Source organism: Nanorana parkeri, unplaced genomic scaffold (assembly GCF_000935625.1).
Source record: "Nanorana parkeri isolate BGI_ZX_2015 unplaced genomic scaffold, ASM93562v1 scaffold1684, whole genome shotgun sequence".
In the NCBI taxonomy this organism is placed as follows: Eukaryota; Metazoa; Chordata; class Amphibia; order Anura; family Dicroglossidae; genus Nanorana; species Nanorana parkeri.
The window spans coordinates 52,915-78,645 of record NW_017307952.1 but is presented as its reverse complement, the minus strand read 5'-3'; the positions used below and the strand labels follow the sequence as shown (position 1 = coordinate 78,645).

Here is a 25,731-nt window from a genome sequence, read left to right as displayed (position 1 = left end):
TTGAGGAATGTAAAATGCTACACACAGTTGACTTCCGGTTTGCTTATCTCCAGTGACAACTGGATAAAATCAGCTACACAAAAATATTAAAGTAGATCACCAGCCAATTTAGTTTTTTTTTAACAGAGTGGCACAGGGTTTCTTTTCTGATGTGTTTTGTACCCTTTGGGGAGATTGATCCTCCTTTACTGTACAGGTGACAGCTATCACTGGGACAAACAGCAAGGGCAAATCAAAAAAATCATAAGATGTATTAATTCATAACAAAAATGTTGTTCTGCATACCATGACTGGCCTAAAGGACAACTATACATTTGGTGCAGGTCTCATTTAACCAATTTTCCCCACTCACTACAGCAAAAAAAAAAAAAAAAACCAAACCTCAAAATACTTCAAGTGCCTGCAGATAGGACAGCTCAGTGATAACTAATTTCAGTTTGTGGTAGACACTATTGAAAGGTTTAACCCTTTTTGTGTAATTGCTCAGGGCAGTGACTTCCACTCACCTGCAGAGCTTATAAAATAAAAAGAGGGCCTATTCCTACTTGTTTTTCGCATACTTCATATCATGAAGAATTAAATAAAAATGAACTATGTGATGCTCCCAGAACAAAACAAAAAAATGGCTGACTTAAGTCACCAACATCTACTATAGAACCTTTGGTGTTAATACAGGATAAATATATTTTCATTACACTCACCATTCAATTATTAATGCATTGATGAATGTATGGTACGCTCTGAAGCAGACAATATCTGCCCAGCAGTGCCATTTGCAATGTAGTAAGTAAATGCTATAGAGGTCTTTTATGTTTATGAAGCAATATACACATAGGCTGGGTATTGTTATTCTTAATACATTTTAATGGATCACATGTTTATGGGATGACAATAAGGCACTGCTAAGGTTACTGAGAATCTAACAGCTTGGGGTTGAAAAGTTTTCATTAGGCTTTTTTTTGGTAACCACATTACAAAAGCTAACACAGATCAGAGAATGTGATGCCTATGGATATATTACAAACAGTGCTGACACTGTCGGAGGTCAAGTGTACATTTTATCAAAAGGCATTCGACAACTGCATTGCAACAGGTGGAAACAAAACAACCGCGTCATGCAGAAGAGATAGCGTCTCTTATTATACTTCTGCCAAACTACTGCATGGCACACATCTGCATAGAGATCTACTTGATATTTTTGGGCTGGAAAAGGGATTTTACATAAGAATCATTTGGTATTATCATCTTGTGCTTAAGCCACGTTACATTTCGTCCATCTGAATGCATAAAATAAAATTCATAATTTAAATATCATTCATTTTTTAATTTAATCATTTACTACTGATGGTATATATCATCTGTGGGAAAATATGATATATATATATCTATATAGGTATATAGATATATATACACATATATATTTTTTTTATTTGTGTGTGTATGTATATATTTATATCTACAAATACATACACACACACACATTATATGACAGCCATACATTCCTGTGGCAACAAGGGGGGGGTCAAAGGTTGTCATTTGTGTCTTGCTCTTATAAACCATACTGCTCTTGTACATAAGGGACCATAGAGTATTTGATGTACTATCCAACTCTTCCTTTGTAAGAAGGTAAAGGCTTGGCCTTGACCTGTTTTGCTATCTGTGCGAAGACTCGAAGCAGATCTTTGGATATGCAGTCATCTGTTTTTGATGCCAGAGGAAGAAGACAAAGTTTATCTGAAAGAGAAATTTAAAAAAAAATAGATTACAATAAGGGTGATTTAAAACTAGTAACACACATTAAGTGAATTCTTTATATGCAATGTAAAGCAAACCTTTTTTTTTATATAAACTAAAAGCAGTACTCCAAGTTTAAAGTGTATTTCCAATTTTGCAGTAAAACTGGGATAGCACCTACTTTATATTTGTTACAGGTTCCCATTCACATAGCATGACTTAAAAAAAAATAAAAAAAAATAGGATTTTGTTCTTACCATAAAATCTTTTTCTCGATTGAGGGACACAGCTCTGAAGAATTCCAAGACGTAATGGTTATGCTGCTGTCTCCAGGAGAATAATTGGACACTATGCAAATAAAAAAAAAAAAAGCCTGCTATTTTGAAGGACATAACCCTCCCTCCTCAAACCTGCCAGTTGTAGCAAGCAGTTTGAAAGTAAATGAGGGGAGGGAGCCGTGTCCCTCAATGGACACAGAGAAAGGACTTTATGGTAAGAACAAAATCCAGTTTTCTATATTGTCCATTGGGGGACACAGCTCTGAAGAATTCTGAGCTGTAGAGACATTAAAAAAAACAAAACAAAAAAACAGAGGGGCGGGCAGTGCAACAACTAAAAAAAACAGTCCAAAAAAAAAAAAAAAAAGGAACGGAAAAAAAAACCCCCCCAAAATACAAACTGTTGCCTGAAGAACTTTTCAGCGAAAACTATCAGAGGAGGCAGAAACATGAATTTAAAAAAAAAACAAAAACTTTTCATTGGTGTGATCAGAAAACCAAGTTGCAGTCTTGGCAAATTAAAGCTACAGAGGCCGGATTATGAAATGCCCAAGTAATACTAACTGCCCTAGTAGAATGAGCAGAAAGAGGAGGTACCTTCTGCAACTCAAAATGGGAATGACAACCTGACGGAATAGTAGATCGAGAGGCTGAACAACCCTTTCTGGGACCTTCTGGTAGGATAAATAAACAAGCTGAATGTCTAAAGGAAGCTGTGGCTAACAGATAAACTCTTAATAGCATGCACAACACCCAAACAATGAAGAGAAATGTCCTTAGGATGAACAGGAAATGGACAAAACAATATCTTCGTTGAGATGAAATGCCAAAACCACCTTGGTTTAAAAAGAAAACCTGCAGTCTTAAAACAACCTTGTCCTTATGAAGAACCAAATCAAGTTTTCTACAAGACAAAGCGGCCAACTCAAAAATCCTTCTAGCTGAGGTAAGTCACAATAAAGGCAACAAAGAAACAAATATCTTGAATAGGTTCAAAAGGAGGTTTTTGTAGAACAAATAAAACCAAGTTCCATGGAAGAAGAGGAGATCTCACAGGAGGAACCACACAACTCCATTAATAAAAGCACAAATCAAAAGAATCAGAGGAAAGAGGACACTGAAATAGTACAGATGAGTTAGAAACGTGACCCTTAACCAGTTGACATCCGCGGTGTTAAACCCCCTTCAGGCCATTTTTCAGTATTCAGCGCTGCGGTACTTTGACATTTATTCCGTCATGCAACGCTGTACTGAAATTAATTTTATACCCTTTTTTAGGGACAGATAGAGCTTTCTTTTGGTGGTATTTATTCACCACTACGGGTTTTATTTTTTTACTATATTAAAAGGAAAAATTACCGAAATAAAAAAATAACAAAAAAAAAAAACAACCAGTTTCCCCTATATTAACCCTTTCGCTGCCAAGGACGTACCCAGGGAGGGATGAGGGACTGCATGGATCCCCTCCCCAGAGATTTCACCGTAGCCCCCCCAACAGTAAAAAAAATAAATACAAAATAAAAAAAATAAAAAAATGTTTAAAAAAAAATGTAACAAAATAAAATTATTTAAAAAAAATTAAAAATGTATCCCGGGATTGAAGGTGAGGGGTCAGGGGGGTTTTGCAAAAAATGGCGGCGGCCACGGGGGGTGAATGGTTGTGGTGAATGACGTTCGAAAAAACGAGCACATAGACGAGCGGCGGGCTATGGAGCCGCCGATCGTCTATATGTGAAACACCCGGCAACGGGTATTTGCATTGGTCGGGTCTTTTCCGCCCGTGCGCGCCCGCTAGGGGGAGCGCGCGAGCAGAAAAAAAATGCCGTCTGGAGATGGCAACCCACCAATGCTGCAGTGCCGTCCGTCCGTTTTTTTACAACGGGCGGACGGCAAGTGGTTAATGACATGTACGGCTAAACGTTGATCAACCTGATTGAATAAAATACAGAACATGCAGTATAGAAATGCCCATGTAAGAAAACCCCAAGGACTCACACCAATGAAAATGAACCTTTCATGTACGGCGATACATTTAACTTTTTGAGAAGATATACGAGCCTTACGCATAGTTTGAACAGAATCTGAAATGCCTCTATCCTTTAATACCTGGGTTTCAACAGCCAGTCCGTTAAAACCATCGACCGAGAAGCAGGTGGAAGATTGGAATCGGATATAACAGATCTGGCCAGGCTGGAAGAAGCCAGGGATCATCTGCCAACAGACCAACTAGATCAGCATACCACAACCTGCGAGGCCTATCTGGAGCAATGATGAGGCAGCAATGCCAGTGGAGATGAGGCAACAATGCCAGTGGAGGAAATGCATACATCAGAGTACTGATCCCACGGAGGTACCAAGTCATCCACCACATACGCCCGTGGATCCCTCGCTCTAGACACAAATCTGTCCACCTTACTGTTGTGATACGAAGCCAGAAGATCCACATCCGGCACCCCCCTTGTTGTAAATGCAACAGCATGTACTTATGTACTGTAATATGTCTCTTGAGCTGTAGATAGCACTGCAGTGCAATACTTTTATTCAATTTTTTTTCTATAGGTTTTCTTTGCAATGCTGTATGCATCCATGTAATGTTCTTCTAAGCAGGTAAAACCTAACTCAGCAATGCTCAAGATCTCAGTGCTTCATCAAAACACAACAGGTTATGGGCCCAGACACTAAACAGAAACACTGCAAGTCAACAAGAGCAGCATCCAAGCTACTGAAGGATGTCAAGCGGTTCAGATATGACGTCTGCAATCCCAAAGCTCAATACCAACACCTCTGAGGTGTCAAATTTGTTGTAATACCTCTGGATGGAAAGACCACTCAGCCAGATCCAGACATTGTCCGCTGAGAAAGTTCATCTGCCAGTTTTTGTCTTCTGGGTTGTGCACTACTGAAAGTGCCAAAGTTTATATCAAATGTACCCCAGTCACCGCTGACACACTTCTGGTGTCATCCTAGTGATTGATGTAGGCCACTGCCCAGGCATTGTCTAACTGAATCCGTACGCAGCAAACCGTTAGAAGACGGGACCAATGAAACAATGCCAGGTGAATTGCCCTCAACTCCAGGACACTGAACCGAAGCTTGGTCCGAAGACTAACAACCCTGTATAGACAAATGACCCAAGAGACTGCCCCATCCTACAAAACTGGCGCCTGTTGGGACAATTTTCCAAGTTCTAGAAAGAAACTACTTCCCTGTTGTCGCAGGGGATGTCAAACACCACGACAGACATCCTGGCTGGAACACTCAATCTGATCATTTTGTCCAGCAATAGAGGAGACTTAGCCCATGCTGTAAGAATGTTCCTCTGCAAAGTCCTGGAACAGAACTGAGCAAATGGTACCACTTCAAAAAGGTTGACACCATCAACCCCAGGACTCTCATGAAGGTTCTCAGAGAAGATCGTCGACATGACCGAAGTGACCAAACTTGATCCTGCAACTTCATCAACTTGTCCTTCGCTTGTAGGGAATCCAACAGAAGACCCAAGTAATACAAGCAATGTGACGGAACCAGGGATGACTTCTTTTTCAGAGCTCAGACAATGTGCTTCCTCACGCCGCCATAGCCAAGCCACGCCCCCCACCAGGGATGACTTCTTGATGTTCAAAATCCACCTGAAATCCTCTAAAGCCCTCAGCACCATCGAAAAATTGAGCTCCAGAGTCAGATGAGACTGTTGGCGAAGTAAAATGTCATCTAAGTATCCAATAATCAGAATACCCTTGCGATGAGAGTCCCAGAACCGGAGCAAATACTTTTTAAAAAAAAAAAACCCTTGGAGCCAAAGCAAACCCGAAGGGAAGAGCCAAAAATTAATAATGAAGGTTGCATACAACAAAAACAAGAAAACACTGATGAGCCAGTGTTTTGTAGGAATGTGTAAATCCACATCCTTTAAGTTAATGGAAACCAAAAAATCTCCCTTTGGCAGAGAGGTGACAATCGCCTGAATGGATGCCATCTGGAATTTGTGAGTACGTACATGAGCACATTTTAATCCATAATCAGACGAAGGCGTCCCTGAAAACGATCTGCAAAAGGAATGTGAATAATAACATCCTTATCCAACAGACATTGAACAGTGCATTAAAATTTGTCTGATGCTGCTGAAACATGGGAAGCTGGGACACAATGGACCGAGGAGGAAGAAGATTAAACTTTTTTTGTAACCTGTGGAAAACACCTTTCTAACCCAAGCATCTGAAATTTGAGCTTCCCGTGTCTCTACAAACAGACGTCTCCCTGCCTTTTCCATCTTCCCAACCGTCATTCTAAAGCTGACTTTTCTGAAGGCTTGGAGGTTTTTGATTGCCAAGGATGTCTAGAGGATCCGAAAGGCTTGGAAGTGTCAGACATCTTTTGAGATTGGGAGCAAAAACCCTGTTTGGAAGAACGAAAGGAACATTTAAAAAGACGGAAAAGGAGCAGACTTACGATGCTGATCCTTACATTTCTGCATGTTCACTTTTACCTCCCATAGCCTTTTTAATGTGACCCAGCGTACCTCCAAATAGCGGATCTCACACAAAGGGCAAACGCAAAAGTCCCTTTATACATTGGGGTTCCACCAACCAGCACCTAAGCCATAGAGCTTTGCGCAGGGGTGCAGAATTTGCATTGGCCCATGCTCGGGACATGCATTTCCGGGCGCCGGGCAGATTTTTTCCCCCCCTACATTTAGCCCTGCTTCAGACAAGCAGGGCTATATGTAGAGTGGATCACTTTTATAGCAGGCTGTTTGTCCACCCCCCCCCCCACCACCATCTCTTCTTCTCCAAGGTCCACCCCCCGTTGTGGTTTTTGGAATCATCTGATCTTCTGGGGGAACAGGAACCTTGGCAATGATTTCGGGATAGAGAGCGGGGAGCAGACAGAAAAACGCCCGACCTGCTCTGTGTGATCAGTGGGACAGGAGGGCTGTACTCACACCTTTTCCGACTCAGCTGTCACACACTGGTAGAATGAAGTAAAATAATGCTGTACTTAATCTTCCGTATTGGAGGACAGGTTCCATGAAGACACCTCCAAACGCTAGCACAGAGGAGCTTGTTAGCCTCTGTGTGATAGCAATAAGGTTAAGTGGAAAATAAAAAAAATGAAAATATAAAAGTGATAAGTTAAAAATGAAAAAAAAAAAAAAAAAAAAAATAAAAAGATTAAAACGTAAAAAAAATTAAATTAAAACCAACCCTGCCATCTGCATGCGAACAAACGCACGTGTAGGACATTGTGTGCGCTGAATGCCACATTGTGTTAGTCGGGCAGCAGCGCTCTCTAACTCGCACAACATGCATTAAAGGGTAAGTTCACTTTCTCAAGTAATTTAGGAAAATGGAAATACCTTTTTAAATCTGGCCCCCTCAGCTATACTTGCCTTTCAGTGAACTGTTCTTCTCCTCCGCCGGTAAGCTGTATTATCCGTAGCCCATACTGCCGTCCAGCACAGCCCTGCGCTATGGATTTTGAATTTCGCTTTCAAATTGCGAGGACTCATTGGTCAGTGCAGTCAGGTGATTACATGGACAAATGACCAGCGCTTCTTATGGTTTAAATTATTTTTTGTATCATGACAAGTAGATTGCCATGAGGGGACAAGTAGATTGGGCCCCCGCTTTAGTACTTAGTAGTTTTTGACAAAAAAGGCCACAGCCATGGCTCTGCGTATCTGAATGGAAGAGACACAAGACGACAAGCATCAAGAAATACATCACACACGAAAGGAGAAGCAACAGTCACCTGATCAATAGAATCAAAATGCGGAGCAGCAGCAGTTGCCTGATCTGCACTTAATATATTTTGTCCAAGTATCCAAAGTCTGAGAAATAAGGACAGTAGCTAATAATGGTTGAAGAGCTGAACCAGTTATCGAATAAATGGTATGAGAAAGATTCTGCAATTTTTTGTCAGTAGGATCCTTACAGAAGGAGCGCCATCAATAGGAATAGTCAACACTTTATTAAGATGAGAAATTGTTGGATCAACTTCAGGGGTAATAGACCACTTTTTCACAAAATTAAAAAACTCAGTTTCTTTCTGCTGCTGAGTAATAGTAGATGACTGAAAATTAGCCGGAATCACATCCTCATCAGAAGAAAATAAAACACCTCAGCATCAGACATAGAATCTTCCGAAAAAACAACAGCTGTTCCAGAAATATCAGACTTTGCTTCCTCAGAAACTACAGGCGAAAGAGAAATGCAACCTTTTTGACTTTTCTGAACAGGGACTACTAAGTTTTTCCAGATGAGATAAACTCTCCATAGCAGAAGAAAATTCAGCTTTTGTAATAAAAAGTGAAGAATTACTTAAAAGGGAGGTACAGGATTAGACTGTAAAAGGATTGTCAGATTTTGTACCAACAGCAATACACTTTGCACATTCCTTTCCAGAGGGGATCTCCTCCTTACATACATTAAATAGAATTGGAGGAAGGTTCTTCAGAAGCGGCAAAATTGAATAAAAACAGGCAGATGCTATATATTACACAGCTCTGATGCAATAAAAAAAAGGGAGGGAAAATACCCGTCCCACAATAATAACTGAAAAACAATATACAGTAACTCATGACCTTATGGCCCTTGCCCCTTCACCACAATAGGAATCCCAAGAGAATACTGGCATGACTGAAATAAAAACAGAGAGATGAAGCCTGGACCACCACAGGACAAAACATCAGTACTAGGAACAGAAATGGCCTGCTTCCTTATAACTAGAGAAACTTTCAGGATTTAAATAACCCAGCATGAATCTCGGATTTGTCGGCTAGCTAGTGAAACTTCCAGGATTTAAAATCTGGCATGAATCAACTAGCAGCTCTATAGAATCTTCAATGAAGAAACAATAAATCAAAACAAAGAAAGTAGGAGAAGGAGACATCCATCCTCCTATGGTCATGAAGCTAAACTGGCAGGTGCGATTTGGGAGGGGTTATGTCCTCAAAGTGGCAGGTTTTAAGCCCTCATTTCACACCAAGTGTTTTGTAGTCCTTTCTCTGCTCCAAAAAAAAAGAAAGACCCCCCATACATTTCAATGGTTATGTTCACATCTGAGCATCACATCACCTGTAGCAAAACGCCCTTCGCTTGTAGCAAGTACATGAGCTTTTTTGCAGATCATGCGCTTCTTGGCCCCATAGACGTCAATGGAAATGCTAAAAAACTCACGCTTGTGCGTAATTTTTACGGACGTTTTACGTGAGTCTGTCCATTGACATCAATGTGCTGCAATCTGCTCATTAATATGCACAATTTTATATATGAGCATAAAACGTGCGTTAAAATATGCACAACCGCGCAGCACAAAAAAAGCACTGCATAAAAACGTGCATAAAACTTGTTTATTTCTTGTTGCTCAGGTGTGAATGCAGGCTACATTTTTTACCTAGTGTCCAATTCTCCTGGCGACAGCAGCATAACCCTATGTCTCAGAATTCATCAGATCCGTTTCCCTCAATGGATGGAAAAAAAAGCCAGCTTACAATTTACTTGCTCTTTCCTAAGGCCCCATTCACACCTAGGCGTATTGTAATATGCGCGTCTGTCACTCGGGTTTTTTTACCGTGATTCGCGGTAAAAAAGTCACGCGATTCCAAAGGCTACTTGGCAGTATCCAAATGTAAAACGCCCTACAAAACGGCCCAAAGTAGTCGCGGGACCTTTTCAGGCGTGGGCCGTTTTGTAGGGCGTCAGGGACGGGCGGAAATACGGCGAGGTGGGAACGAGGGCATTGACTACAATGCAATTTATATTTTTGACCGTTTTGTAGAGCGTTCGTCGAGCGTAGAACGCCCTACAAAACGGTCAGGTGTGAACGCAGCCTAAAAGTAAAAATGTTTTCTAAACCAAAATGTATCTCTGGAACGCAATTAACCCTTTCTGCACTATAGCCAGCTACTGAGACTCATCAGCATTTTGCAAATGAGTTATTTGTGTTGTCCCACAACCACCACTCAGATACACAATTGCATTCTAAAATGATAGTTGGAGAAGGAATCTGATTTTATCGATAGGGTTAACATACACATACATACACGCAATAGATTGAACTTGATGGACCTGTGTCTTTACTCAACCTCCAATAATATGTAACTATGTTAAGCTCATCACACACCTTAAAATCTGATTTTACAATTTCCTTTAGATTTACCAACAATAATGTAGAAGGACCTGTCTGACTGGATACAAAGTGATGGAACAGATTAAGTAGGTTCTCACATTATATAGATTTGGTAAAACTAAATTTGATTGTACAAAAATTCAGTAAGATTGTAGTGTGTGTGTGGCGACCTGAATACAGATAAAGTCTCATTGCTTGTAGCTACGATAAAATGTAACAATCAATGAAAAAACATGCTAAACATAAGCAGCAATCCTGACAAACCCTAAAATCTCTGCCTCATCATTTATAAATTATACACCTATACAGGTGTAACTTAACATAACCTTTATACAGTGGGGTTCATTTATAATGTTTTCTATGTGAATTTTCACAATAGTCTAACTAAAGTCAATCAGATTTACTAACTGTCATTCTGCAATGCACATTTCACATGGCTGGTGTGCAGACAATTGTTAATAAAATACACAGTGGCCCAAGGCGATAAAAATTATAACATACTTATTAATTTCTGATGGAGTACAATCTGTAGGTTGTCTTTCGGGGAGAGTTGGCTGCTGGACCTTACTCTGTGCACTACTGTGCAAACAGCTGGATTCGCTAAAATTAAAAACATTTACTTATATCATGTATGGAAGATAAAAATTATGTTATATTAGCACAAATTATATGGATCCTACTCGGCTTTATATTTCCTCTAATAAATGGTAATAATAAAAGTAAAACACTGATCTCTAGGAGAATATGAACCATACGTAAAAGTTACATGACATGCAAAATGGCTAACAAGACTATAATATTTTTAAGTAGCAAATCAAAGATATACACAGCCAAAGAGGTCAGAGGCCACTTAAAGTCTAATTGTTGATGGCCTGTAAGCTCCATGACCTGTCTTCAGAGTGTTCACTGTTTAGTTGACAGGGCAGCAACTGTCAGACTTCAGGTAACCTCTCATACCCTGATACTCCAGGTAAAGTATCAGGCTCAGATGAAGTAAATAATTATAATTATTAAATAGGTAAGCCTGCACAGATCTAATAATGAAAGACAGGATATTCAGACTACTACATATGCTCAATGACTTATATGAAAACTTTGTCATTTGTTAGTATTCTGGTAATCTAGAAACAAACTGTTGAACCATGTGAATATGCAGCCCTAGTTTACTCAAAGACTATAGTAGAACAGAATAGATCATTGAACATAAGGTTTCATACAATATTGTTTTTAAATATGTAATGGCAATACAGAAGAACAGCACTGCCTACATATGCCAAACTCCTACTGGTCCCCAGCTCTAGCAGGTATGTTTAAAAAAATTTAAAAAACCCCCCAAAAAACAGAAATCACCAGTAGGGGTCGGGGGACAAAAAAAAAAACTATAGCGCTAATCAGCCTTTTTTAACCAGTATCAGAAGCTGTTATAGATGCAGTCTCTCTACCCGTTGTGTACTGAGCAGTTTTACTGCAATGCACCTAGAAAAGCCCTATAATTTGCCTTACTCTGGTTCTGCAGGTTTCCTTCCCGCTGGATGAATGCCCCCCTCCCCCCCCACCCACCAAAGCCGGCCTCTCTCTCTCATGTGGCCACCCACTTGCTGACATCACGTACAATGCAGGATGTTGTACATGATGATGTTAGCGGCCAGTCTACATTTTAGGCTGGGAGATGCCATCACTTTTTGTGGACTGCCCAGAGTTGGCCTTTAATTAAATATATTTTTTAAAGTAGCTTTCAATAAAAACCACCAGCCATTTCCATTCTATTGCTATATTGCATAACTCATTCTATCCATTCGACACATTGTGATTTGAGTGTACTTTTTTTTGTGATTTTGAGGTCTGTGTAACCTTTGCAAAAGAAAACACACCCATCATAAAGTTTCGTGTTCAGGTCTATCCTGTTATGAGGAGACAACACTGTCCCCGTTTCCAAATTGTGCTCCTGCATGGTCACCCTGTCCCAATCGTCCCCAGGTGGAGACTACAAGCAGCTGCGTCAACACCAATTTTGGTCAGCTGTGGTCAGCATTGGGAAGCCACTTATGAACAATGACACACAGCTGGCGTGTGCACACAGATAGGAAGTGGCTGCAGAGATTCAAAGATGCAAAACAGATGAAAAATGGAAACCGTATTTGATGGGAAACATTGTGACGCACAGTACTGAGGAAAAACAAATCTCAGTTTGGGTTTTGAACTTAATGCAAGACTTAATGCAATACAAATGTGCACATTAGAATTAGGTGAATGTGCATCTTAAGGAAATGGGGAGGACAGCATTTACTATACATCTCCGAGCCTCTCTTGGGGAAAATCAGTACCAAATGTCTGGAAAAATCAAACTTGGCTGACTGATTCTCCCAACAAGAAAGCCAAGGCATGGGATGTCTGAGGAGATCTAGGATTTCCTACAGACATACAAGCCTTCCATTTTCTGAAAGAAAATGTCCAGACTGGGCAAACATTCTCTGATGTCCTTCCTATGTACCAATGTGTGCATTCTACTTTTCTTTAGGCTAGGTATAGATATCGGTGATCCTGGGATGATTGTCCCCGGACTGTGTGATCGTGCACGATTGCACACAGCGATTGCCACGTGGCCCCATTGAGTTCAATGAGGTTATGTCCGCACGGCAATCACGGAAAAAAAGTACATGTACCTTTTTTGCGACACGCACCACACATTTTTTGAACCACGACCGTGTGCGATTGCATGGACAGTATCACGGCAGGAAAGTGAGCGATCTGCTTGGCACAACGGGGTGCCATTAAAAAAATAGAGTAAGCAGAACGCTAGAAAACGCTACAATAATACAGGCTTTTGATTACTGCTATGAAAATTACTGCTGTTCTTACCGAATTTCTAGCTGTTTTTCATTAGAGTTCTTATCTAAAGTGTCATTTTCTAATTTCACGCATTGCTGTTTAGATTCTTCTAAATGATCCATCTTCGAAGTAGATGGGGCCGTTTCTTCCACCCTTTGCAACATGAAAATAAACAGTGACCTATGGAAGATTGCTTTCATAGGACATTGGTACAAATACAATGCCTTTGTTTATGTCCTGATTTCAGTGACATGATCCTGGTTCTAATAAAATTCATAAAAAAAATCATAAAAAAAAACAAAAAACAAAAAGGGTGGAAAAGCACAGGACTAGTAGAATAAAAAGATGTTACTGATTTTGTAGATCCCATGATACTTGCACAAATGTTTAATCAAAATGAGATTTTTAAGAAAACACACTAAATCATAGCACACAACATAAAACTTACAAAATTCTTACTAAAGCTAAAAAATAAATCCTGTAACTAAAACTACCACCACATAAATACTATATAATACTAAATGTAAAACTGTATTGCTTTCATAAATTACACATCTAAATTTTATATTGGACCTTTTTGGAATAAAGTGAAATTAAGGTACGCAAAACTGTACATAAGCAAGCTGCGCAGAAAATCTGGAGGTTGATCACTCCGCTGCCTTGTGATTAAGCCTGAACTGCAGTGCTCTTTGTGCAATGAGTTGGTGTGTGGTGTGTTAAAATGATACTGACATGCATTTTATGGCAACACAATGCAACACACATTAATGCATCACAACCCACTACCATACATGGCTTTAAATGAATATGGGAAATAAAAAGATAAAAATCCTATATCGAATGTTATTATTACATGAATTAAAGTGACATTAAAGTCACGTTTTTTTCCCCCTCATTCTGTTTTAAATACTTGCGCTGGATGCTCTTTAATCCAATCATCATCTTCCTTCCACTGGTTTTAATCAGTCCCTCCAGCGCTGGTGACTGCCTCTGATCCAGCGCAGACCTCTGTGTCCCATGGAGTCTGTCTGGTGTGCATGCTTCTGGCTGCATGCATTCACTTTTTAATCTCTCCTCTTCTCCCTGCCAAGGATCTCCACTGCGTATCCGCCAGCCTACACTTCCTCCTGCACGGGCCATATGGAAGATGTGTCCCGCAGCCAGGAGTGAGCGGCACAGTGTCTATTTGACAATTTTTTATGCTTTTGCCTATATCTATGGCTTGCCAGCAGTAAATATATGCAAAAAAAAATGGAGACTTTAATTCTACTTTAAATACATAGTGACCAGAATACAATATTTTCTTTTTTAACCCCCTTAGAAAAACAAAAACAACTTACTGCTTAGAGGTGTGATCTATGGACCAATGACTTAAGTGTTGGTCCATAGATCACACCTCTAAGCAGTAGTTGTGTTTCCCTTCTTAGGTTCTTTACATTTTAGTGCTCACTAGGTATGTCAGGGTGGGGAAACAACACACCTTCCCCAGGTCTTTAGATTAAAAAATAATTTCTGTAGGGGCTACTCCTATTGTTCCCCAGCATGGGGAATCGATATAGTACGTTAATGAAAGTCCTCATCCTGTAAATAACTGGCTAACAATTTGCAAAGCAGGATGCTCTCAATCTCAGCTGTCACTGGCAGCTCAGATCCCCACTGACGATCAGATCAGCGACCAGAGTAGTTCCCGATCATGTGATTACCATGTCAAAGATGGCAAGGTAACATGCAGGCTGCATAGTGACCACATGTACATGCAAAACAAAGAAACACAAGTGTGTTTAAAAAAAAAATGAAAACAGGGTACCAAATAAAAGCCTCATGTGGTTAGGCAGATGAGACTTGTAATCGCAATGCTTAGCCATACCTCTCACTCTCTTGTATCAGAATTTCACCCTGTGTCAAAGGTTCCTCCGCTTCTCCATTCAAAGTTACGCTGCTTGTTGTTTCTTCAATAGATCCAAGACTGGAAGATGCTGCTAATGTACCCGTTTCTGCTGAAGAACACGGGGGGTTGTCTATACTTTCCTGGATGTTATCCAGGGAAACTGAGGTTTCTAAATGGAAAAAAAAAAACAATTTAGCTTATTTAAACAAAAAAGAACAGTATATGGTGCAGAAAAAAAGTCTCAATCTATTAAACCTAGATCCATCTTTGGAATTTAGCATTTGAAACTTCTCTATTATAAAATTTAAAGCAATTTGATTCCTAAAATCACTTTGCACAAACTGAAATGAGATAGAACACAACCACCCCCCCCCCCCCCCCAAAAAAAAACCCACGTACCTTTACCAGATTTATCAAAATCAATGTCACTATTTACTTCCTGAGTTGAGGGTTTTTCTGATTCTATAAGCACATCTATTCTCGTTGTGGTTTCTGAACTGTAGAGGAAAAAAAGGTTATTTTAGAAAAAAAAAAAAAAAAAAAGTAAACAAAAATGTGAACACATGTATTTAAAGCTACTGCTACTAACAGTACTTTTATAACCATGTGTAGCTCACCTGATTTATCTTTAAGGATACGGGCACTTTAAGAGAATGAGGGGAATTTATCAAAACTGGAGCAGAGAGAATCTGGAGCAGTTGCCCATTGCAACCAATCAGCATCTCTTCAGTTTGCTCAGGTAAGCTTAAAAAATGAGACAGAAGCTGATTAGTTGCTAGGCACAGCTGCTCCAGATTTTGTCTGCTCCAGTTTTGATAAATTCTCTTCATTGTATTCATCCTTTTTGTGCCTTTGACCTGACCTAACCCCTCCACAGATGCATCCTGATTCGGTAGATAAGGCATCCATCGTTTCTTTAAATCCTGTGTCACAAATCTCGCAAAGCGGGATGTAAACAAAACAACTGAGGCAAAAGGTTGTCATATTGAAACATGTACGCATGCTGTTTTTAAACTGGGGACACACAGTACTATGTGTCCCCAGTTACCAATGAACAGGAAGTGCTTTACATCACTTCCTGAATGGGTAGTAGCACTCACTACAGCGGCTTCTACTCATTCAGAAACTGGTTGATGAGTAAATATTTTACAATCACTAGTTTCTGAATGAATTGGAAGCCTCTGTAGGGAGTGCTCTCCATTCATTTAGAACAGAGGCTGCAAAAAGAGAGAGTGTGTCCTCAATTTATTTTGCCATTTCAAAAATGAAATGACCCGATATTTCCCTGTGCAACAGTGTGCACCATATTGTGGTGTACGCCATGCACATGCGCTGCATTGTTAGAACACATCGCAGTGCTTGATTTATTACATAACATTAATTTAACTGTGGCAGCGCATGGCAAAGCGTGATGCATTGCCGTGCATTGTGATATGCTTTTTTTGGGATTAAATGTATGCCTGTATCATTTTATCACAACACACACACCAAGTGTGCAAATGATTAACATAAGTTCTTTACAGTTTTGCATTACTTTTTTTGCCGTTTTGCAAAACGGCGCAAATTTAAAACCATTTGAATTAACATAGAGGAGAACTATGAGGCGAGTGCTTTTCACTCACCTCATAGTTCTAGCCGACCTGTGACAATGAGACTGTCACAGGTCAGCTCAGTAGATCGGGAGGTGAGCGAACACATATCGGCGTTCGCTCACCTCTCGATCCTGTCACGGCTCTCTGCCATGACAGGGGGAGGGGCTGGATTCCCCTCTCCGATCTGCCGGCGCTGACTGGCGGAACGGACAGGGGAGGGGGCGGGTACAGATGGCTCTGCCTCTAGATAGGCAGAGCCAGCTGTCACTCATGCAGCTGGGCGTATCCCGTCATCTAAGTCGTGATCCGCTCCGGCATCTCAGTATACAAAAGAGAACAAAAAACTGTGTTTAAAACACGTAAAAAAGGCGATAAAACACATGCAGTTGCATTTGAAAAAAAACATCTGGTCTGGAGATGGTGGAAACCAGCCCTAAATCACATACAATGGATGTTGTCGGACTATATGCAATGTAAACAGTGGCCAATCAGCTTCTTTTCAGTTTGCTCAGTTAGGATTTGAAAATGAAAAAAAGAGAAGCCGATTGGTTGCCATGCACAGCTGCTTGAGATTTTGATAACTTCCATCCAGTGTGCTTAAGCTGATAAAACACACAGACACTATATACACCTATCAAGCAACCTACCTGTTAGGTGTTACTTTTGTATTGTGAGGGTTAATACACTTAATGGCTGTTTGAGTGATAGATCTTGGTTCAAATATGTGAGACAACCCCTAATTAACCTGGATAGTGATTGTATTCACTTTATTCTGTAGTACCCTCTGAGGTTGCTGGAAGATTGTGACAGGCCCCATCTACGAAAAATGTGTTACCTTGCTCAACCATTTGTCCTTGTACCTGTTGATTCTGGATATTTTAACTACTTACCTGGTAGGCGCTATCTTTGTTTCTTGGATAATATATATTATACGTGTTGAAATGATATAAACAAATTGGTTTGAACATCTGAAACTATATATTTGCCCTCCAATTTAGTATCTTAGAACCCATGATGTAGTTGGTATGTCGTAGCAATCTTCCCTATGTTTACTTCCTTTGGACTACTCAGGGCAAATGTAATATCTCAAGTTGTAACAGCTGAAAAAATATTCATATAAGTTTATACTTCATCTTCTCATTGATATACCCATTTAAAAAGAAACATTTATAGCCACATGATTGCATATGAATGGTTTCACTGAGTTTTTAAATACAAATGAAAATATCCTCTTCTTGACATAGTATTTTTTTTTCTATTGTTATATTGTATATACTGATTGTTTATCCACCATTATCTCCTAAAGAAGTAGGAATAGATCAACAAAACAAGTGTAGTCAGTTGCTCATTGCATTCTCCATCAGTGTTGCGATTATACAGTAGACCAGGGGTGCCCATTAGGTCGATCACGATCTACCAGTCGACCGCAAAGCGAACAACGGTAGATCGCGATCGGCTCACTTACCTGAACTCCCTTCCTCAGTGCATGATGCGTCAGACACTGCAGACGGGAAGGGGCGGGACACCTCTCCCCATGTGCAGTGTCGGCCACAATAGCACCGCGGGAGAATAGGACACCGCACCCGAGAGGAGACCGCGAGAAGCTGCTGCAGTGCAGGTAAGGACAGACAGCCAGAATAGAGAAAGAGAGCAGAGAGAGAGAAAGACCACGGAGAGAGAGGGAAAGCAGAGAGAGAGGGGAGGGAGAGAGGGGAGAGAGAGAGGACAGAGAGGACCGGTTCACACCACAAAGTCTGCGTTCTAGAGTGTTCGGCCTCTGGAACGCAAGACGGCCATCTCCCTGCCTTCAGGGCCAAGGTGGTGCATTGAAGTCAAGGCACCGAAGCCAATCTCCCTGCCTGAAGTGCGATCGTCCGCACCCGGAACGCACGCACATTACTGCCTGTGTTCTGGTCCAGTGCAATCTGCAGAATTGCAGCATTTTTGCAGATCGCACTGGACCGGAACGCAGGCACTGTGAGCGGTGTGGGGGATCGCACTGCGGGCAGGAAGCGTGGCTGTGGTGCCATTTACTTCAATGCACCGCCACGCCCCGCCCCCCCCCCCCCACGCCCCAAAACACAGTGAGCCGGCTCCCCTTCTGCCCCCGAACGCAGGGAGCCGGCCGGTTTGTGTTCCAGAGGCCAAATGCTCTGGAACGCATACTTTGTGGTGTGAACCGGCCCAGAGAGAGACAGCAGAGAGGAGAGAGAGAGAGAGAAAAAGGCAGTAGTCCCAGTTTTATACAAAAAAGGTGTTTTTTTGCTGGTAGATCTCATCTACATGACAAATTGTGGGCACCCCTGCTGTAGACAATGCACTTGAAGACAGGCAACATGAGGAATATGAGCAAGGTGGTATAATGTTTTATGTTCTCATACTATGTGTGAGCCTTGTTGTAATAAGGCTATTTTTTGTTGTTTTATGAGCATTAAAAGTTACTAATTTTTAACTATACTGTGTACATCTTACAAGTTCCCTTTGATTCCTTCAAAGTCTCTTAATCCCCTCTTTACAGGTTTGGCATATACCTGGGAATGTTGGTTCTCATATACTAATTTAACAAATAACTTCATCCATATACATGCCTTACTGGACTTTAATAGACTTACTGATTTTCAGAGTGTACAAAAGGACACAGGAAGTCTTTAACCTTTGGGTTATATGGTCACCTACAGTACACAGGCTACCCTGGCACTGCAAGGGTTAACTGCTTGTTTGTGTCTAGGTAAAAAACAAAAAAAAAACAAAGATATACTCACCCTAAGCTTCGAGTCGGCTTCTTAGACCAATCCCTGGAATGTCTCTCTATTCTTTGCAGCGGTTGAAGGTCCAGTAAATCATCACGTCTATAAACTGTGTATAGATGTGAGGACGTTGAGGAACATCCCAATGTGCTTCAGAGGAGGGGACAGGCAGTAGGGAGCGTCGTGACGGATGGCTGGCTTGGAGCTTCGGGTGAGTATATCTGTTATTTTAGCATCTAGACAAAAACAGGCACTTAACCTTCGCAGTGTGGGGGTAGTCCGACTGCAAGGGTTAAAAAAATAAAAAGGGTTGGCGTTCTTTAAGCCTGCATCAGAAGAAGCCTAAACAGCCATATGGTAGAACTTCCAACAATATGTGAAAAGATGCCTAAGTGGCAGCCTTGCACATCTGTGAAAGTTTCTTGATGTCAAAAAGTCTAGTCTAGTAGAGTGCACCTTCACAGGAAAAGGTAGAACCGGATACTTGAAACCATAAGCTTAGATGATGGGCTGCCTAAGCAACCTAGCGAGGTCCACCTAGAATGACAAAAGGAATCACTTTTCCTGAAAGCATCAGTGGCTGAAAGAGGGACCCTCAGAGCCCAAACCACATCCAGAAAATAGAGACATTTCCTTTTTGTGAACTGGAGCCAGACGGAGGGACAAAAGAGCCATGTCCTGGTTGAGATGAAATGCAAAAAAACTATTTAGGTAAGAAGGGAGTCCAGGGCCTCAGCAGCACCTTCTCCCCATCAAAAACCAGAAAGCGATCCTTGCAGGATAAGGCTACCAGTTCAGACACTAGCTAGGGGCTACAAGGAACACTACACTAAGTGAAAGCAGAGAGGAAGGTCTCTAATTAGTACAAACAGCAGTTACTGAAGTTCAAAGAAAAACAGATTCAGATTTCATGGAGTCAGTGGAACAAAGGTCCAAAATAGGAGAAAGGGATTAATTGATCAGCAGCAAGTGTGATCACCTCTATAAAAGCTGGAGTTTTAGCAGCTCACTGTTCTGGAGCATTCAGTGTGTTTAACAGAATGCTAAGGAGGCAAGACATCAGCAATGATTTTAGAGAAGCAATTGTTGCAGCTTATCAATCTTGGAAGGATTATAAGGTAATTTCCAAAAAATTTTAAGGATATCATTCTACAGTGAGGAGTACTGTCCAGAAGGGGAAAACATTCAAGACAGTTGACAATCTTCCCCGGAGTGGATCTCCCAGCAAATTCACCCCAAGGTCAGTCCATGCAATGCTCAGAGAAAATGAAAAAACCCCAAGAGTTTTTCATCTCAGACTCCACAGGCCTCAGATAACATGTTAAAGTTAGGCTGGGTTCACACCTAGGCATATCAAATATGCGCGTTTGTCGCGCGTTTCGCGGTACAAAACTGTGCGACACACGCGCGGTTCAGTGGGCTACTTGGCTGTATCCCAATGGAAACGCACGACAACACCCCAAAGAAGCTCCTGTACTTCTTTGGGCGTAGGGCGTTTTGTAGTGCGTTCATACAGCCTGTAATACGCCCAGGTGTGAACCATACCCATAGGAAATAATGGGATTTTCGGTGTTTGAGCGTTTTTCAGAGCGTTCGAACGCGCTACAAAACGCCCAGGTGTGAACCAGGCCTTAATGGTAGTACAATTAGAAAAAGTCTGAACAAGTATGGTTTGTTTGGAAGGGGTGCCAGGAGACATCCTCTTCTCTCGAAAAAGAGTATGCAGTATTCAGGTTTGCAAAGTTGCATCTGAACAAACGACAAGACTTTTGAAGCCATATCCTATGGACAAACAAGACCAAACTGGAGATGTTTGATCATAATGCACAGCGCCACATTTGGCAAAAACAGCATATCAGCACAAATGCCTCAAACCAACTGTGAAGCATGGCACCTTGCAGTCACCGAGTCCACCAGGAACTACTCTTAATACTAAAGTAATTGGTATACAGAAATTGGGTCATGCAACAGCAAATCTACAACAGAATGGATCAAAAAGAATCAAGGTTTTGGAATGGCCCAGTCAAAGTCCAGACCTCAACCCGATTGAAAAGCTGTGGCAGGATCTTAACAGAGCTGTGCATAAACAAATGCCCTCAAACCTCAAAGAACTGAACGCTGTAAAGAAAAATAGGCCAAAATTCCTCTACAACGATGTGAGAGACTGATAGTCATGCAGAACACAATAACCAAGTTATTGCTGCTAAAGGTGGTTCTACGAGCTATTGAATCATAAGGTGTACTTAGTTTTTCATACATCGCTTCTCCATTTTGGCTTTATTTTTGTAAAATAAATAATTGGGCACAAACAAAGCCCCAACCAGACACAGGGGAGGCCCAGGGAATAAGGACCATCCTATAGTAATAGGGGACTCGGGTTCTAGATAACAGGCTTTACTTTCAGGGTTGCCAGGTAAATGCCTCCAGAACCAGCAGGCAAATATGGGCTAAGGACACCCATTGCAGTGGACTGTTGTCTGTGTCTTTGGGAAGATGTTCTGTACCATGTAGCAGAGAACTGAGCCCATAGTGAGAAGAGGCCCTGCGCACTTAAACGCTAGCAGCTGGTGCCAATAATGGTCACAGGTGACAGGAGGTGACCAAGTCTATGCAGGCAGGGAATGGACGAGATGCAGACCAGATGATCCACTTGGTGCTTCAGGAACAGGAGCAGCAGTGGTTTCCTCTAGGATAAATGCTGGGAGAAAGTTTTTATACGCACATATGCAACACACTTCTTAGCGGATGTTATCTAAGCCCTAATTGTAACTGCGGAAACAGAATGGTGGTGGGCAATTTTGAAATGGTGCTTAATTGTACCAACTGTTAAGTAGCTCTAGTTGCTTCAGTCCAACCGGCCTTACCCACTATGCGAGTCTTCAGAGACTGAGTCACAACAGTGGCCGTAACACAGCTCTAAGCCCATAAAACGCTCTGCGGCTTGCACAGTTCTGTAACGTGCCACAGAGCTCAGTGGGGGAAAGTCAAATTCCAGGCTAGCTCCGCAATCTTCAGTCCCACAGTGTCAAGGTATGTCTTCCAAAGCTGTTGCCGAGGATACGCCGATCCAGATGTTGGAGTATGCGTGTATAATCTTGAGTGGAGGAAAACTCACCATCAGTGGTGTAGAAAGGATATTAAATGAGTAAATATAAACAACCTCAAAAAATTGAAGACTAGCAAAAAAATACAGGTGACTTTTTCCAGCAAGGCTGGAAAAAACAAAACAAAAAAAACCATCCAAGTTACTGACACTAGCATAAAACTGAGGCATGCTGGGTAGGAGTTATACAGGGGCTGGCTTTCAAACTTTTTTTGCCAATCTCAACGTCATGTAGATGGTGGTAAAAGCCAACTGTTATAGGATTCCCGTTGTCTGTCAATGTACAATAAATAAACTTTACATATATTGTTTGACAGTTATTATTGAACACACGTGCACTACAAAACATTTGCATATAAATATGCACACCTCATTTGTTTACTGAGATCTGTAAAGTCTGCCCAGCCTTGGTCGCAATTATTAGTCGTGGTTCCATCCCATACAGATGACCCAGTATCTGCAGAGGTCACAGAGGGGTAAGATGAGGCATCTGTGGTTGTGGAATCAAATGTAGCTGTCCAGTTGGACCCTGTAGAGTAAGATATTAAACATATTAAAACAGGCATCAAAATTGTCTGCATCAAATGTGAACATTGTCTTACAGAGAACACAGTAGTACAAGTCAGAATCCAGTTATCTTGCATCTAATGGGATAACATGTTGAAAAACTATTCCTTGCTGCGTGTTTCATCCTTTTATTACAGATTTTCCTTAGGTTCTGTCATTATGCTAAAACTTCCTCCCTTCATGTTTTGCAACTTTTGTGGCTTCATCTGAGGTTAAAAGGTGCTTTTGTGTTTAAATGCTAGACACAAGCACACAAAATTACAAAGTGATGTCCAGTGGTATGCAAGAACACTGAACTTGTACAGCCTCTGGTCATCCCGCGCTCATATATTTTGATGACTTCACAGAACTGCACACACCGGAGGACATCACGGCACAGACAAGACCCCTGCTACAGCAATCACTGCAATGTCTCATTTTATCTCGTTTTGGGGCAATGATATTGTGATGTTCCGCCACTAGATGGCTTCCAATACACCACCATTTAATAGCTAGTTTCCTTTACTTTTTATAACCACTGCAGTGGCTATAATTCACTACAGTTAATATTTAAAAAAAATTTACTACATAGAACTCTATTTTAAACCTTCATGTTTATCTTATTTTTACACACTTTTTAATATTTAATTTTACCATTTATTTTCCTTTCTGGCACAAAATACATTTAAATCTATATTTATATATACATCCTGCATATTTTCTGAACATATTGAATATTAATCTTTTTGCCTATTGATACCTATATGGTAATTACCTATAGTAGATTTATAAATATACAAGTGGAAATTAAATAAGGGATATACAGTACATATACATTTTTTTTCTTTTAAACTGTAAAAGGAAGGGGTATAAAAAAAAAAAAAAAGTGTGGAAAAAAAATTGAAGACAAATGTTTGAAATAGGGTATTTGTACTATATTTTTTCACCAATTCCTGTGTCCATTGAGGGATACAGGAATATTTGTGTCATACTGCCACCTACAGGAGGTTGGGACACTGTCAAGCAAAACATTTTAAGGATAGGACTGAGGAGAATCAAACACTGCAAGGGGTACAATCATCTATGATGGCAAAATACTATTCTGTGGTATGGAGGGTGAGTTGGAGTGAGATACCAACCCTAAGGACAGGGCTTTAGGTAACATGCACTATAAGGTGAAGTAACCCCAAAGGATGAAGAGGGGCAGCTCAATTCAACGGTCTAGAATAGAAGCTACAGGGGAAAGTCTCAGCATCAAACTGAGGAAGCAAATTATGCAGAATCCCAAGCAGATGAGAAAGGGCTTCAGGTTTCAAGATGTGTGGCTCAAATAGGAAGTACACTTTGGTTGCCTACAAGGTAATATTGCAGTAGTAGATTAAGGTTGGGTTCCATCCACCAATCTCCTGCATTGAGGCAGGTGCACAGTACAAACACCAATAGCATTAGGAATAACAGTGTCAAGGGTAGGTCAGAAGAGACTCCTTCCTTCAACTGTAAGGCCTCATTCACACAGCTAAGAGTCGGCCCGTAGTACAGATCCGTGCAGCGTGCACAGCCATATCGGGCCTTTCCCGGGAAGGACAGGTGCTGCGAGTGACTGTAAGCAGAAGCCCGTTCTTCCCTATGGGAGGGTACGGCCGCTTGCCGCCGTACGCTCACCCAAACTGCACATCTGTGCGCATGTGCAGTTCTGGTGAGCGTACAGCCGCGTCCTCCCATAGGGAAGAACAGGCTGCTGCGTACAATCACACGCAGCACCTGCCCTTCCAGAGAACGGCCCAATACGGCCGTGCATGCCGCACAGAACTATACGGGCCAACTAAGCATGGTAAATGAGGCCAAAGGGATACGGTGCTGGCTCCAGGCCCCTGTAAATGGACACCCTGCGGGACTTTGTTCACCTGCAGACTGTTGGTTTTATAGTAGAAGCGATTCTGGCAGCTGAGATGCCGCCAGATCACTGTCATGGGCCCGTAAAGAGTGCCCACCCTTGCTTCCCAGGCTCCTCTGCCTCTCCTGCGGGTCCAGCAACACGGGAGTCAGCAGGAAGCGAGACTAGCAAACATCTATTGCCGATCTCCTCCCTGCTGAATGGGGCCGGAAGCAACACGACAACTTCCTGCTCCTCAGCTGTCATTCCCCTGCTAGAGAAGCCAGGAGAGAAGCTTTAGGCTTGAATAGCTTATTTACAGTAGAAAGGTTACACTAGGGGTCTAATGCACCCCTAATATTACCTTAACCACTTCTAGCAGGTTCACGTCAATACACATCATCCACTTGAGGTGATTATGCCAAGAACACTGCTGCTGCAGCCGTGTTCGTGGTGTGGTTTATGTACAGCTATACAGCCGCTGGATTGTTTGTACTGAGCGTTGCTGTGTGGACACCCCCCTAAATACTTGATTCTGAGGTCCTTAAGGCCCCATTCACACCTTAAGGCAGCCTTAAAGTAACCACTATTACTACCTAGTCCTTTACAAGCACCTTCTTTTTTTCTTAAGGTATTTTTTTAGGTTATGGGTCGAGGAATGAATATTTCACATGGAAAATTTAAAAAATGAGGGATTCCCAGTTTGCTTTTTTTATTTTAAAATGGTACCAAACGGAACAAAACTGTGAGGTTGCTCCTGGTTCTACAGACCGACCGACTCTACTCACTATGCGAGTCTCCAGAGACTAGATCACACCACTGGCTGTGCCACAGAGCCCTTGGACCTCCTAGGACACTAGCAAAAAACTGAATTAGGACAGTGTGAGGCAGGTTTATACAGGGGCTAGCTTAACATTTTTGTTAGCCAGTTCCCCAACCTTCCATAAGTGGGAGTATAACCCGACTGCTCAAGAATTTCTAACATTTATGGGTCTCTAAATGGACAATAGA

General features: G+C 41.4%; 1 protein-coding gene across 1 annotated transcript in view; it reads right to left on the bottom strand.

Moving 5' to 3' along the window:
• Positions 1-1,457: 1,457 nt before the first annotated feature.
• The window catches only part of LOC108799279 (serine/threonine-protein phosphatase 6 regulatory subunit 1-like), a gene marked incomplete at its 5' end in the record, with an annotated part of 72,946 nt that continues 48,672 nt past the window's right edge, over positions 1,458-25,731 (bottom strand). Inside the window, 6 exons of the mRNA XM_018571125.1 lie at positions 1,458-1,734; positions 10,644-10,742; positions 13,002-13,124; positions 14,839-15,034; positions 15,259-15,356; positions 22,671-22,830. Coding sequence (XP_018426627.1) covers positions 1,731-1,734; positions 10,644-10,742; positions 13,002-13,124; positions 14,839-15,034; positions 15,259-15,356; positions 22,671-22,830 — 680 coding nt within the window. The remainder of the gene's footprint in view (positions 1,735-10,643; positions 10,743-13,001; positions 13,125-14,838; positions 15,035-15,258; positions 15,357-22,670; positions 22,831-25,731) is intronic.